This window comes from Bubalus kerabau, chromosome 4, assembly GCF_029407905.1.
Source record: "Bubalus kerabau isolate K-KA32 ecotype Philippines breed swamp buffalo chromosome 4, PCC_UOA_SB_1v2, whole genome shotgun sequence".
Taxonomy (NCBI): domain Eukaryota; kingdom Metazoa; phylum Chordata; class Mammalia; order Artiodactyla; family Bovidae; genus Bubalus; species Bubalus kerabau.
Genome location: NC_073627.1, coordinates 31,278,020 through 31,294,537, shown reverse-complemented (window position 1 = coordinate 31,294,537; position 16,518 = coordinate 31,278,020). Strand labels below are relative to the sequence as shown.

The 16,518-nt window shown below is 47.6% G+C and overlaps 1 protein-coding gene across 2 annotated transcripts in view; it reads right to left on the bottom strand.

The window, feature by feature from the left end:
- FBXW10B (F-box and WD repeat domain containing 10B) overlaps positions 1-11,963 on the bottom strand; it is a 30,255-nt gene extending 18,292 nt beyond the window's left edge. For both annotated transcript variants that reach the window (XM_055580037.1, XM_055580038.1), the window contains exons 1-8: positions 11,303-11,963; positions 7,664-7,785; positions 5,846-5,902; positions 5,612-5,807; positions 5,390-5,517; positions 4,471-4,593; positions 3,190-3,299; positions 1,227-1,427 (exon numbers count right to left, since the gene is read on the bottom strand). In XM_055580037.1, coding sequence (XP_055436012.1) covers positions 1,227-1,427; positions 3,190-3,299; positions 4,471-4,593; positions 5,390-5,517; positions 5,612-5,807; positions 5,846-5,902; positions 7,664-7,785; positions 11,303-11,807 — 1,442 coding nt within the window. In that variant the 5' untranslated portion in view covers positions 11,808-11,963. The remainder of the gene's footprint in view (positions 1-1,226; positions 1,428-3,189; positions 3,300-4,470; positions 4,594-5,389; positions 5,518-5,611; positions 5,808-5,845; positions 5,903-7,663; positions 7,786-11,302) is intronic.
- Positions 11,964-16,518: the final 4,555 nt, after the last annotated feature.

The window sequence follows — 16,518 nt, the reverse complement described above, 5'->3', positions numbered from 1 at the left end:
CACCATCCTTATGGCAGAAAGTGAAGAGGAACTAAAAAGCCTCTTCATGAAAGTGAAAGAGGAGAGTGAAAAAGTTGGCTTAAAGCTCAACATTCAGAAAACGAAGATCATGGCATCTGGTCCCATCACTTCATGGGAAATAGATGGGGAAACAGTGGAAACAGTGTCAGACTTTATTTTTGGGGGCTCCAAAATTACTGCAGATGGTGACTGCAGCCATGAAATTAAAAGACGCTTATTCCTTGGAAGGAAAGTTATGACCAACCTAGATAGCATATTCAAAAGCAGAGACATTACTTTGACAACAAAGGTCCGTCCAGTCAAGGCTATGGTTTTACCAGTAGTCATGTATGGATGCGAGAGTTGGACTGTGAAGAAAGCTGAGTGCCAAAGAATTGATGCTTTTGAACTGTGGTGTTGGAGAAGACTCTTGAGAGTCCCTTGGACTGCAAGGAAATCCAACCAGTCCATTCTAAAGGAGATCAGTCCTGGGTGTTCTTTGGAAGGACTGATGCTAAAGCTGAAACTCCAATACTTTGGCCACCTCATGCGAAGAGTTGACTCATTGGAAAAGACTCTGAGGCTGGGAGGAATTGGGGGCAGGAGGAGAAGGGGACGACAGAGGATGAGATGGCTGGATGGCATCACTGACTCGATGGACGTGAGTCTCAGTGAACTCCGGGAGTTGGTGATGGACAGGGAGGCCTGGCGTGCTGCAATTCATGGGGTTGCAAAGAGTCGGACACGACTGAGTGACTGAACTGAACTGAACTGAATGCCCTACTTCTTGACCTGAGTAATGAGCACATGAGTGTTTATTATATTGTTTAAAAATATTTGTATATATACACTTTTATCACTATTTAGCTTCCATACCAGGTTTCACACCCACAGAAAAAACTACTTTCCCTGAAGGAATCTGTAAAAAGAAATATAAATTATGCTTTCATCTAAGAATACTAAAGAAAATACTTTCCGATTCGTAGCCTTCAGCTAGAAAATAAATCTAATAATTACTATAAATCTATCTCACTCAAAGTTTAAACAATATACAAATTTTTGGTTTTTATCTTGCCAAAAAAAATTATGGGTTATTCTAGAAGTCAGCATCATTTAGAATAACTTTTGCATAAAATGCGAAAAAACGTAAAAGCACACATGCTTTTTCCACAAGCTGTGTTTAAGCCTGGGCAAGGTGAGGACCACAACTTTCTTGGACCACTTACCTGATACTCAGGTCATAACTCCCACTCAGGAGAAAGTTTTCTTCTTCACACAAGAAGAGGGCCCGGACACTCCCAGCATGGCCTCGAAACCTGATGGGTATCTCCTTTACACGTATGATGTCCAGAAGCTGGATCTTTCGATTGGATGACACGGCTAACAAATCTCCCCCAGAGTAGTGGATGATTCTGTTTCTGTCCCACCTGAGTTGCCAGGAAAAAGATGCACCAGGAGAGAAGAGAACCATGGAACTACTTAGTACAGTGCCTTTCGCCTATAGCAATGCCATCATGGACGATCCATCCAGCAAGGGATGTAGCAGAAGGCAAGGCCTAGTGTTAATAAGCCCTGATGGATCCCTTCCTCACACTGTAACAAAAATGCATTTCAACTAGATTTAAAACCTAAACACAAAAGGCACAAGTATTTTAACAATTTCTGCTAATGTGTAATAAATCCCCAGGACAGAGAACAGAGTGTGCAGCATTTTCTGCTTTATCTGACCACGGAAACCTTTTTTTACAGAAAACCTCAGAAGAACACAGCTGGGAAGCCCTATACCCACTGCATATCCCCCTGCTGTCATTGTTTCCCTTAACCAATATCCAGTGAGCATACTACATTAGGGGCAAAGTCTTGTGCTAATAGGTGCTCATGGGAAATACAAAGACGAGTAAGATATGGATGGACCCTGCCCTCAATCAGTATGAAATCCAACAAAATACGGTGAGTTGAATTAATTTTCCAATCATAAGGATGACCAAAAATTTTATTGTCCAAACTGAGATTTTTTTATCATGAAAGGGGACACTATTATTAATTACTTGAGGACCACAGAGTAAAGCAGCGCTGTTTGGGATGGATAGTCACTCTAAATATGAGGAGCAATTCCTGACATTTTTGCCCTCATTCTATTTGTCATATCTAGAGTTCAACCTGTCATTCTCTCTGCTAAAGAGCACGTATCACCATACTACTCATAAACACTCAGCTCTGCCTTTTCCCATCTGTTCTGTCCACCCCCTATTTGACTGGTCAAGATGCAGTTTGTTAGTAAGGTTCATAGCCAAAAATAGAATAAAAGATGTCCTTCACAAAACTTTTTGAATAAAGAGTGAAGTCCTAGATCTAAAATATGTCAGGAAGTTGACATTATGAAAGGATCTTCTTCTGGCATATTCAAATGATGTCACGCTCCATAGTTACCATAAATACCATTTTCATATTTAACATGAAAAGACACAGTACTTTGCTAGAGTGGGTTACCAAAATATGTATAGCATAGCTCCATTTCTATTTAAAATATATATTTATACATGCCAAGAAAAAATTCTACGATAGACATCAATATTAATGGTAGTTATCTCTATGTGACGAGATTATAGAAGAGATTTCTTTTTCTCTATACATTTTCTGGCATTTAGTGGATATTTTTTCCAATGAGGATATATTACTTCTAAAATAAGAATTAAACAGTAAAGATAGTTTAAAAAGATTTCAGGCATGTGAATTGTGCAAAAGGTTGCTGGTCAGTGTACCCAAAATTTGTAAGGGCAGAGTGTCCTCCACCCACAACTGTTTGTCGTTTAGTTGCTAAGTCATGTCCAACTCTTTTGCAACCGCATGGACTGTAGCCTGCCAGGCTCCTCTGTCCATGGAATTTCCTAGGCATGGATGCTGGAGTGGGTTGCCAGTTCCTCCCCCAAGGGGTGTTTTCCACCCAGGGATCGAAACCATGTCCCCTGGATTGACAGGCAGATTCTTTTACCACTTAGCCACCAGGGAAGCCCACCCTCTACTGAGAATGGTGCAAAAATCAAGCACCAAGTCTCCAGATGGGTTTGGGACTGGAGTTTCAGGTGAAGAAGGATTGCTTTTCCAGTGAGTGAGGGTCATGGGAATCCTCAGATGCTTGCATGGGTAGTCCAGGGGCCCTGGGCCCTAGATTCTGAGCCTAGTACCTACGTGTCGGAGAGGATGCGGATGTTGTAAGAGCCACAGAAGACATTCCTCTCCTCCATCTGCACCTGCTGAGTCTCCTGGTTCTGGTATGCAGTCCACAGGTTGTAGTCATTCTAACAAGGGAACACCCGCAGTCAAAGGACAGAGGCAACCTGACCCAGAGCCCCAGGCATGCACCTTGGGATTCCCCCTGGCAAGGGTGCAGGGGTCCGTGGCCTTCTCCTCTTCAGGCCGTGGCAACCGCTACGTGGTGATGGGGAGGGGGCCAACCAGTGAGAAAAGGAAACCCTGAGTGCGAAAATACTGAGTCGAGGGTCCTGATTCCTCTTCCACCTCTGATTCTGTGAACGTCTGGTGCTGCTGATAACACAACTTTTTTAAACTGAGCTCAGGACCAAGATGCATGCAAAATAAAGTCACTGGTGCCCTTTGACTGACCATTTCATGGAACCCAGGGATTTATGTTCATGTTGTGTACATGTGACAGTACAGAGCACACTTGTGGGAACTCGAGGCACAAGTGAAATCACTGCTGCACGCTCTGGGCCTTGTGTGTCCAGGTCTTCACACATCAGCAACCCTCATCTCCTCACAGCTGTATCACACAGCATGTCACCTGCCCTACCAAGTATTCTCATCATGTCACAGATGAGACAGCTGAGCCTCAGAGAGGGTAGCCTCAGAGAGGCCCTGCCCCCACATCCTTCCCCATCCCCAGCCACAGACTTCTGCAGCCATGAAATGCAGGGACAGCCCAGTGGTGGGGACACCCAGTGATCCTGACTTTGCTGCTGGCTCTGAGTTGCCCACTAGATGCTTGGTGTCAGGGACATAGGACCTAATGTGGGAGACGCAGTCAGGAAGAACTTTAAGAAGACACCCAAATGAGCCCTCACTTAACAGATGAGGAAGATAAGGCTTAAGGAGAGGAAATCACTTGCTTACAGACACACAGCACAAGACCCTGGCCTCCTTCTTAGGGTATGTCACCTCCCATACCCCACATCCATATGCTCCATCCCATATCCTCCATAACCCACATCCATATGCTCTATCCCATATCCTCCATAACCCACATCCATATGCTCTATCCCATATCCTCCATACCCCACATCCATATGCTCTATCCCATATCCTCCATACCCCACATCCATAATATGCTCTATCCTGTACCCTCTGATGTCTGACATCCTTACGTGAGGTCCGAGCCTGGACTTCGGCCTTCCGTGGCCAGTAAGAAAGGACGCCCTACAGTCACTTACCCCAGATGCCATCAGAACCCACCTTCGTTCTCAGTTTCCACTTCTGATTTTTCACACGTAGGCGCTTCCCATCATCCGTCATTTTCGGAATTGGGATAATAACCTTGTTGGCGTAATTAGGGTCTATTCCCCTGGTGTAGGACCCCTGGGGGAAATAACAGAAAAGTTATTCTTTGTCCTTACACTCCAAGAGAAAACTAAAAACTAGTGCTTGGTAGGGTCTGAAAGACGGACAAGCGCTGGCCCAGGAAGGCCTGGAGAGTTGGGCCAGTGGTATGGGCAGACTGGCTCGAGGAGGGTAATGACATCAAACGTCCAGGGAGGACCAGCAAGAACGGTGGGTGGCATGGCTGATTCATGTCAATGTGCAGGAAAAACCACTACAATACTGTAAAGTAATTAGCCTCCAATTAAAATAAATTAATTAATAAAAAAAAAAGAACGGTGGGTGGTCCCCAGCCTCCAGCATGTGGCCTGTCTCAGGGCCTCCTCATCTGTCTCCTGTCCCCTCCCTCTGCTGGGAAAAAACCAAACTACCAGGAAGCCCTGATTTAGGGTCAGGCTTCAGGCAAGAGACAGAACTGTAAATGCCAGAGGTGGTTACTATCCAGGGAATAGTGCATCATAACCTAAAAATACACTTTGTGGCCTTGTAAACATCTGTGTACGTGAGGCTCTCTTATGGCACAAGCTCTGGTAAGGCTCCCTGGGGAAAGCTCACAGCTCCGCGGGGCGTGGGGAAGGCTCTGCCTCTCTCTGCCTGCGGGGCTTCTAGACGGGGTGCTTCCCTCTAGAGAGTCAGTGGTGATTGGGAGTCTGGACATGAGGGCAGTGAGGAAGCAGCCCACGTGGAGCTGGAGGCCAGCTCGGGGGCCACCACAGACGGGAAGGCTTGGCAGAAAGGAGGCTGGTCTGACCTGTCCCTCCCAGACAGGCCGTACCTGCAGGAAGGTGATCTGGTGCTGGATGAAGGAGTGTATGGACAGGTCGGCCTTGACCTGCTGTGCTAGCGCCGCCCAGTGCTGGCTCACAAAGCTACACCTGTTCAAGGTGCTCCTATCCAGCAAACCTGGAGAAACAAGAGGTGGGCCTGGGAACCTCCCACCTGGGCCACGAGGAGGGAGAGGGGGTGCTTGAGAAACCCCCCAACAGGCCCCGCATACTTAGAATATACTTGGAGAGGTGGATGGGCAGCTGGCGGATGAAGTCGCGGTACCTGCTGACCCCGGAGGACAGTTCTCTGACGGTGTCCAGCTCCAGCAGCACATCAGTGGCCGGGGCCAAGCCTGATTTGGACACACTGGCTTTTTCAGAAAATAGCCTGTTCATCTCGGAAATACACTGGAGCGAACTCTTCCACTGTACTTCTAGAGGGAAACCAGGGAAGGGGGCACAACTGGGGCATCTTTAGGATGAGTCCAAGCCCACCCAGGGACATGTGCTTTCTCCGAGCACTTTTGGGCTTCCCTGGTGGCTCAGCCAGTAGAGAATCTGCCTGCAATGTAGGAGATCCATGTTCAGTCCCTTGGCCAGGAAGATCCCCTGGAGAAGAAAATGTCAACCCACTCTGGTACTCTTGCCTGGGAAATCCAATGGACAGAGGAGTCTGGTGGGCTACAGCTCATGCATGTATGTGCTTGGTCGTTCAATAGGGTCCGACTCTATGCGGGGCTGCAAAAAAGTCAGACATGACTTGGCAACTAAACTACCACCACCACCAGGCCCAGAGCAAGTCCTTGCCAAAAGCTCCCCCACCAAAACAGAGCTCATCAGAGTCTACCCTGAGGCCACTGAGCTTTGGTCATTTCTTCTGCCAAAGTGCAAATACAATTTCCCCTAACCAAGCACACAAGCAGTTTTCAGCATTCCCAGCTCAAGGTGACATCTGCAGCATGAAAACTGCCCTGCTGGTGAAAGGCATGGTGTCCAGAGTTCCCTTTAAAGGATCCCAACAAGAAAAGGTCTCAGACAATTTCAGAAGAGAGGGGTGGATGAAATGAGATGGACAAGATGGTGACGATTATTGAGCCTGGAAGACAGTTACACGGGTGACGATTACACTGTTCTACCTCCTTGGAACAGACTCTGATGCCAGGAAAGATGGAAGGCAGGAGGAGAAGGGGGAAACAGGATGAGATGGTTGGATGGCATCATCGACTCGATGGACAGGAGTTTGAGCAAGCTCCAGGAACAGGGGAGGAGACAGGAAGGAGCACTGCAGTCCATGAGGACACAAAGAATCAGACACGACTTAGTAACTGAACAACAAAAACAAACCTATTTTTTGAAACTTCAAAATTTCCATATAAAAAGCATTTTAGAAACTATGCTTTGTGTTTCCTATATTTCCATGTATGTGTCTTGATTCAAAAACCAACTGAGGACAGGCTTAAGGTCAGAGCCCAATTCCCCACTGCTCTTATTTCCACCTCAAGACTGAATCCAGGGACAGCCCTGGTGGCCCAGTGGTAAAGATCGCACTCCCAGTCCAGGAGCCTGGGTTCAATCCCTGGTCAGGGAACTAGGTCCCTCATGCCACAACTAAAGATCCTACATGCCACAACTAAGACCTCGAAGAGTCAAACAAATAAATAAAGACTGAATCCAGTGCTGCAAAAATAGCTCCTGGTGGGTTGGATCCTGGAGGTGCCCCTCCCCTTCCCTGTACCAGAGGTCGGGGGGCTAGACCAAGGGATACAACCTGGTGCAGAGGGAGACTTAGGATCACACTGATTTTCATCCTTGTTTCTCACCTCACCAGTGAACATGTGCATGCTCGGTCGCTCACTTGTGCCCGATTCTGTGACCCCATGGATTAGCCCACCAGGCCCCTCTGTCCATGGGATTCTCCTGGCAAGAAGACTGTAGTGGGTTGCCATTTTCCTCCTCCAGGGGATCTTTCCGACTCAGAGATCAAACCTGCATCACCTGTGTCTCCTGCATTGTAGCCGGATTCTTTACCAGCTGAGCCATTGGAGAAGCCCACTTACCAGACATGGGATTAAATGAGGGAATAAACACCAGAGTGCCAGCCCACTTTGTAGACAACAAATGAGTGTGAGTTGCCCACATCTGTCCTCCTCAGATTCCATCACCTGCCAGCCCCTCCAGGTCCACAGGGACCCCTCCCCTTGGGCTTTCCTGCCACCAGCGGACTTACCAGCAGTGGCTGCTCCCCGCTGCACAAGGTCATGCAAGCTTGCTTTTCCTGTAGCTTTGGACAATGGGAAGGTTGTGTGCCTGGTTCTGGCTGCCCAGCAGACTTGTGAGGTGTCACACGAGTGTGTGTGGCCTTTCTCAGGGATGAAAAACATGTTGGTAAATTCTGGGTCAGTCCCTGAAGAACAAAAGACCAAGACGAGTGGCCCTTGAAACAGGTGCATGGAGAGGAAGTGCTGAAGAAAAGTGGCTTTTGGTCTATCGGTTTCTTTTAAATCTACACAAAACAGCGGAAAAGGCCCTGGCACCCCACTCCAGTACTCTTGCCTGGAGAGTCCCATGGACAGAGGAGCCTGGTGGGCTGCAGTCCATGGGGTCGCTAAGAGTCGGACACGACTGAGCGACTTCACTTTCACTTTTCACTTTCATGCATTGGAGAAGGAAATGGCAACCCACTGCAGTATTCTTGCCTGGAGAATCCCTGGGACGGCGGAGCCTGGCAGGCTGCCGTCTATGGGATCGCACAGAGTCGGACACGACTGAAGCGACTTAGCAGCAGTAGCAGCAGCACACAAAACAGACCAGGCCAGTCATGTCTGTTTTTATTTAGGGGCCTCTGAGTTTCTACACAAAAGTCATAGAAAGCCTCTGTTAGCCTTTGCCACCCTGCCTCCACTGCAAACCTCATCAGTTCTCTATATATGCAAGGATAGATAGAGACTGAGAGAGAAGGAAGGAGGAAAAGAGAGAGAAAGAGGCAGGAGTTGAAAGAGGGATTGCTTTTTTGAAGCACTTACTTAATTTTCTTCAGTGATATGAATACATGCCCTTGAGTCAAATTAGAAAATTTCATTTTTAATAGAGAAGCTCCCCTAGGAGAGGGAGACCTGTAAATACAAGATGATTCCTACGGTGGAGGAGGACCTCAGAGCAGGGCACGTGTGTGGGCAGATTTGCTTCCCTGTCTGAAGGGCAGCCTTGCCCATGGGAGATGCTTAGGATGGGAGGCCTGGTTTTTACCCCCCAACCGGATGACCACAACCAAGTCACTCAGATTCGCTGAACTTCAACATCATTACCCACAAAATAAAGGTGCTGGACTGGTCAATCTCTAACCTAACTGATAGGATTCTCTACCTTTCTCCACCACTTCTTCATTCCATATAATTATTCTTTTACTTCCTGGACACACCAAAGAAAGCAAGTGCCTTTATCAGGTTCTAATAGCCCTCTGCGTGCATGCTCAGCCTCTTCAGCCGCGACTCTTCGCAACCCCAGGGACTATAGCCCGCATCTGTTCATGGGATTCTCCAGGCAAGAATACTGGAAGAGGTTGCTATTTCCTCCCCAGGGGATCTTCCCAACCCAGGAATTTTTACCCACTGAGCCACCTGGGAAGCCCCTAATAGTCCCCTGCTGCTGCTGCTAAGTCGCTTCAGTCGTGTCCGACTGTGCAACCCCATAGACAGCAGCCGACAAGGCTCCCCTGTCCCTGGGATTCTCCAGGGAAAAACACTGGAGCTAGTTGCCATTTCCTTCTCCGACGCGTGAAAGTGAAGTTGCTCAGTCGTGTCCGACTCCTAGCGACCCTATGGACTGCAGCCTACCAGGTTCCTCCGCCCATGAGATTTTCCAGGCAGGAGTACTGGAGTGGGGTGCCATTGCCTTCTCCGTCTTGAAATTCTATGAGTCTGCAAACAGGACCACACTCCAGGTCTCATGGACAGCAGGAATCCCCCACTCTCAAGAGTTCAACCTCTGAATCTCTCCATCTCTTGCCCCCTTCCAACCTTCTCCCATGCCACTAAACCTCTGCTTGCCTTTCTAGACAGCCCCCTGAAACCCCAGTCCCTTGCCTCCTTTCTGGCTGCTTTTGCTGCCCTAGTCCAGCTGGCCAACACCTTCTCACCAACAGACTGGACCACTGGCTCCCAAAATGAGGTTCACGGACCAATATCAGCATCTCCTAGCAACATGTTAGCAATGCAGACTCATAACCCACATCATACCTGCTGGGTCAGGAGCTCTGGGGAAGGACCACAGCCACCTGGGTGTCAATAAGCCTTCCAAGTGATTCTGATACCAATAATGGAGAACTCCTATCCCAGCCTTATTCAGTCCTTTCATGCCTCCAGAAGACTCTTGAGAAGTTCCTTGGACAGCCAGATCAAACCAGTCAATCCTAGAGGAAGTCAACCCTGAATATTCATTGGAAGGACTGATGCTCCTTGAAGCTGAAGCTCCAATATTTTGGCCACCTAATGTGAAGATCAGATCCACTAGAAAAGACCCTGTTGCTGGGAAAGACTGAAGGCAAGGGGCTGGGAGTGGCAGAGGATGAGATGGTTAGATAGCACCATTGGCTCAAGGGATATGAATTTGAGCCAACTCTGGGAGATAGTCGGAGAAGGCAATGGCACCCCACTCCAGTACTCTTGCTTGGAAAATCCCATGGATGGAGGAGCCTATTAGGCCACAATCCATGGGGTTGCTAAGAGTCGGACACGACTGAGAGACTTCACTTTCACTTTCACTTTTCACTTTCTTGCTTTGGGGAAGGAAATGGCAACCCACTCCAGTGTTCTTGCCTGGAGAATCCCAGGAACGGGGGAGCCTGGTGGGCTGCCGTCTATGGGGTCGCACAGAGTCAGACACGACTGAAGTGCCTTAGCATAGCATAGCTGGGAGATAGTGGAGGACAGAGGAGCCTGGCATACTACAGTCCATGGGGTCGCAAAGAGTCAGACACAACTTAGAGACTAAACAATAACATCTGACCCAGCTTTGGATAAACTCCACATCCAGGTTCAATTTCATGTCCAAGCAAGGAATACAGTGGAATGAATGGAAATAGGGCTTCCCTGGTGGCTCAGGCGGTAAAGAATCTGCCTGCAATGCAGGAGACCCAGGTTCGATCCTTCAGTCAAGAAGATCCCCTGGATAAGGGAATGGCAACCGACTTCAGTATTCTCGCCTGGAGCATCCTATGGACAGAGGAGCCTGGTGGGCTACAGTCCATGGGGTCACAAAGAGTAGGACACGACTGAGTGACTAACACTTTGACTTTGACTGAATGGAGAAAAGTCCTAGGTTTGGACCTCTTGGCCTGGTTTCCGTGCAGTGCAAACTGAAGGGCAAAACAAGTCAGCAGTAACCTTAACCCCCTCCCAAACCCACTTCAATCCTGAATGCACTGAGGCGAGAACCGGCCCGGCACTAATGAGCAGAGACAGCAGGACCAGCCACTTCTGGGCTTCAGGGATGAAGAAGTCCCTGAGCCACACTTGACAGCTGAAAGTTCCTTCTGCATGTGTCATTTCATCATTTTCCAGAAGGAAGTCACATTTCAGCAGCTTCTCCTTCAGTCAACAGGACCAGGCACCAGGATGGTGGCTCAGTCAGTAAAGAATCTGCCTGCAATGCAGGTGAGACCTGAGTTGTATCCTGGGAAGTTCCTGTGGAGAAGGAAATGGCAACCCACTTCAGAATCCTTGCCTGGAGAGTCCCATGGACAGAGGATCCTGGCAGGCTACAGTCTATGAGGTCACCAAGAGTCGGACACGACTGAGCAACTAGCCCACCACCACCTGCCATCTGGAAATGCCCGTCAACCTGAGCTCGTCCACACCTCCCATCCCTTCACAGGCTCCTTGTCTCCAGGGACCCCCGGTCTCTCTACCTATGGCCTCACTTACCTGAGGCGTCACCCCACTCTCTCAGAAACAGGACTCTGATGACGTCAGTGGCGGTGAGCAGCAAGCTGGGGTCACACATCTGCAGCAGCAGGAGCGTGTAGTTGGCCTTCATCCGCTGGCTGCTGTTCTGGAGCCAATGTAGAGCCTCCCGCATCTTCTGCTCCACCGTTTCATCCAGCTTTTGGTTCCAGGAGGACTGGATCATCTTGCCCTCCTTCCTGCTCAGGTCGACCCGGGTCCTGTGGTAGACCAGATCCTTGCCCTGCGTGGTCTGCAGGAGGGTTAGGAAGTAGTGTAACAAGTACAGGCTGTCCAGTTGCTGCAGGACACTCACCAGGAACCTCCTCTGGAACCCAGCACCCACCCTCCAGAACCACTCTCGCGTGGAGAAGATCTTCCAGGCCAGGACGCACGTTTCACACTTCTGGCACACAGGGACAGAATCATTTCCCTTCTCACAGCGAAAGTACGGGGCATTCTTAAGCCTGGACTCCAGGTTTTCCATGGCCCCGAGAGGACTGGCTCATTTTATCCTTGCCCACGGCCAAACCCCAGACGGACAGGAGACGCTGATGAGTATCCCAGTTGAGCCTTTTCCAATATGAGCATCTCCTGAAGAAAAGGTACACTGCTGCAATAGGGTGGAGAAGTTCTCTCTCCCAGAAACTGCCGGTTGAGTCTGGCTTTCAGTACTGACCTCCTAGGAAACATGCCTTTACCGTAAATCTCCTAAGCCTGGTGCTGCTCAGAGGGAGGCAGTTGCTGTATATTCTGAAAGAGATGGTCATCTCATTTCTAGAACAGGAAGAGAGGTGGTCAAATCTAGACAGTGGATAGACCCCTTTTGAAGAGAAAAATATATGGTGGAGCCTGGTGTTGAGGCTTCCATTGTTGTTGTGAATGAATTTTAAATATTTATGAATATGAAATTAGATGGAGGCTTCTGTGGATGGCTGTTTAGTTAGAATGATCTTGCGTACGTTTATAGCTATCTTCTTAACATCAAAGTGAAAACATAAATGCTTAATATATGTTTGCCTGGTAGGCTACAGTCAGACATGACTGAGTGACGAACATTTTTGCTTCAGTTTCACTTCACTTTTCAAGTTACTTAAGTGTTTCAGAATGCTAACCAAGGGACTTCCCTGGCTGTCTAGTGGTGAAGATGCTGCCCATAAAACCCAGAGGGTGTGAGTTCAATCCCTGGTCTGCAAACCACAATCCCACATGCCGAGGAACAACTAAGCCCATGAGCCACAACTACAGAGTCTGCACTGCGATGCCAGATCCCTGATAACACAAGGAAGATCCTAAGGCCTGCCACCAAGACCCAACCACAGCCAAGTAAATACAAATACTAAAGTAAATAAATAACAACCAAGACCCAACCACAGCCAAGTAAATACACATATTACAGTAAATAAATAATAAAAAAAAAATAATCCTAAATGGAAATCTCTGCAGGTAAAACTCCTTAGTGAAAAAAATGTCATTGGGCCTGAGCATATATTTGGGGTCTCTTCAAGCTTCAATCACATGCCAACCCTGGTGTCTGGAGACACCACAGCTGAGCGGAGAAGAGTGGGTAGTCTGGGGTCAGACCCCGGGGTTTGGACCCCAGCCCAGCTGCTCACGAGGTCTGTGAACACAGGTGGATTACTTAACCCTTTATGCTTCAGTCTCCTCATCTGTAAAAGGGAGACAACTGTTCAGATCAGTTCAGTCGCTCAGTTGTGTCCAACTCTTTGTGACCCCATGAACCGCAGCACACCAAGCCTCCTTATCCATTACCAACTCCCGGAGTCTACCCAAACCCATGTCCATTGAGTCAGTGATGCCATCCAACGATCTCATCCTCTGTCATCCCCTTCTTCTCCTGCCCTCAATCTTTCCCAGCATCAGGGTCTTTTCAAATGAGTCAGCTCTTCACATCAGGTGGCCAAAGTATTGGAGTTTCAGCTTCAACATCAGTCCTACCAATGAACACCCAGGACTGATCTCCTTTAGGATGGACTGGTTGGATCTCCTTGCAGTCCAAGGGAATCTCAAGAGTCTTCTCCAAAACCACAGTTCAAAAGCATCAATTCTTCAGTGCTCAGCTTTCTTTATAGCCCAACTGTCACATCCATACATGACTACTGGATAAACCATAGCCTTGACTAGATGGACCTTTCTTGACAAAGTAATGTCTCTACTTTTTAATATGCTGTCTAGGTTGGTCATAACTTTCCTTCCAAGGAGTGAGCGTCTTTTAATTTCATGGCTGCAGTCACCATCTGCAGTGATTTTGGAGCCCAAAAAAGTAAAGTTAGCCACTGTTTCCACTGTTTCCCCATCTATTTGCTATGAAGTGATGGGACTGGATGCCATGATCTTCATTTTCTGAATGTTGAGCTTTAAGCCAACTTTTTCACTCTCCTCTTTCATTTTCATCAAGAGGCTCTTTAGTTCTTCTTCACTTTCTGCCATAAGGGTGGTGTCATCTGCATATCTGAGGTTATTGATATTTCTCCCAGCAATCTTGATTCCACCTTGTACTTCATCCAGCCCAGCGTTTCTCACGATGTACTCTGCATATAAGTTAAATAAGCAGGGTGACAATATACAGCCTTGACGTACTCCTTTTCCTATTTGGAACCAGTCTGTTGTTCCATGTCCAGTTCTAACTGTTGCTTCCTGACCTGAGTACAGGTTTCTCAAGAGGCAGGTCAGGTGGTCTGGTATTCCCATCTCCTTCAGAACTTTCCAGTTTATTGTGATCCACACAGTCAAAGGCTTTGGCATAGTCAATTAAGCAGAAATAGATGTTTTTCTGGAACTATCTTGCTTTTTCGATGATCCAGCGAAAGTTAGCAATTGGATCTCTGGTTCCTCTGTCTTTTCTAAAACCAGCTGGAACATCTGGAAGTTCACGGTTCATGCATTGCTGAAGCCTGGCTTGGAGAATTTTGAGCATTACTTTGCTATCGTATGAGATGAATGCAACTGTGCAGTAGTTTGAGCATTTTTTGGCATTGCCTTTCTTTGGGATTGAAATGAAAACTGACCTTTTCCAGTCCTGTGGCCACTGCTGAGTTTTCCAAATTTGCTGACATATTGAGGGCAGCACTTTCACAGCATCAACTTTTAGGATTTGAAATAGCTCAACTGGAATTCCATCACCTGCACTAGCTTTGTTCATAGTGATGCTTCCTAAGGCCTACTTGACTTCACATTCCAGGATGTGCAGCTCTAGGTGAGTGTGAGTGATCACACCATCATGATTATTGGGTCATGAAGATCTTTTTGTACAGTTCTTCTGTGTCTTGCCACCTCTTCTTAATATCTTCTGCTTCCATTAGCTCCATACCACTTCTGTTCTTTATTGAGCCCACCTTTGCATGAAATGTTCCCTTGGTAGCTCTAATTTTCTTGAAGAGATCTCTAGTGTTTCCCATTCTATTGTTTTCCTCTATTTCTTTGCACTGATCACTGAGGAAAGCTTTCTTATCTCTCCTTGCTATTCTTTGGAATTCTGCATTCAGATGGGTATACCTTTCTTTTCCCCTTTGCTTTTCATTTCTCTTCTTTTCACAGCTATTTATAAGGCCTCCCCAGATAGCCATTTTGCTTTTCTGCATTTCTTTTTCTTGGGGATGGCTTGATTCCTATCTCCTGTACAATGTCACGAACCTCCATCCATAGTTCATCAGGCACTCTATCAGATCTAGTCCCTTAAATCTATTTATCACTTCCACTGTATAGTCATAAGGGATTTGATTTAGGTCATACCTGAATGGTCTAGTGGTTTTCCCCACTTTTTTCAATTTAAGTCTGAATTTGGCAATAAGGAGCTCATGATCTGAACCACATTCAGTTCCCGGTCTTGTTTTTGCTGACTGTATAGAGCTTCTCCATCTTTGGCTGCAAAGAATACAATCAATCTGATTTCATGTTGACCATCTGGTGATGTCCATGTGTAGAGTCTTCTCTTGTGTTGTTGGAAGAGGGTCTTTGCTATGACCACTGCGTTCCCTTGGCAGAACTCTATTATCCTTTGCCCTGCTTCATTTTGTATTCCAAGGCCAAATTTGCCTGTTACTCCAGGTATCTCTTGCCTTCCTACTTTTGCATTCCAGTCCCCTACAATGAAAAGGACATCTTTTTGGGGTGTTAGTTCTAGAAGGTCTTGTAGGTCTTCATAGACCCATTCAACTCCAGCTTCTTCAGCGTTACTGGCTGGGGCATTGACTTGGATCACCATGATATTGAATGGTTTGCCTTGGAAACGAACAGAGATCCTTCTGTGTCGGTGTCACTTCACTGTCAGCGTGAGGATTAAATGAGGTATTACATGCAAAGCAGGGCTTCCCCACTGGCTCAGACAGTAAAGGATCCCCCTTCATCCTTTACTGGATGGAAGGATGATCCTCTGGAGAGGAAGGAAGATCCTCTGGAGAAGAGAATGGCAACCCACTCCAGTATTCTTGCCTGGAGAATCCCATGGACAGAGGAGCCTGGGGGGCTCCAGTCCATGGGGTCACAAAGAGTTAGACATTACTTAGCAACTATAACTCCATCAAAAGGCAGGCAATGGCATGAGCATTTCTAGCACCCACATTTGGAAACCAGCTACTGCCAGAGAAAGGCGGTGGGCGTCATGGCCAGACTGGTCTTATAAAAGGTTAGGGTGAAGACAGGAATCAGGCCCAGGAGATCAGTGCTAACAGCTCAAGCCTGCAGAAGAGGCAAGAGTGGATTAGCTTCTGGTCCACCAGGAAGGCCAGACAGAGCATAGAGGCCCAAAGCACCTGTATAGGGAGCACGTTACCCCCAGAAATGCTACAGACTGGAAGTAGCTTGTTCCTAAAGGCCTAAATAAATTAGGGTTTTAATCTGTGGGGCTGACATACACCAAAGAAGCAGTTTTACAATCCAATTCGGCCTTGACTTCATGCTTGAGGGCCCAACCTTGGGAGTTAGAGATGGGCTGGAATCCCCCACTGTTTTCTTATTGGAGCTGTGGCCTTGGGCAAGCCCTACAGCCCCTCTGGGCCCTGTTCTCATCATAGAAGACACGTGCTTACCACTGCCTGGTGGGGTGTCCTAGTGTGAGGCCTACATTCCGTCTGTGCTTAAGGAGCTGCCAGAGACAGTGGAGGCTCCTACATGACATACAGCTTGGAGATATATATACAAAGCTTGGAGAAAATGACAGAGAACATATCACTGGCCTT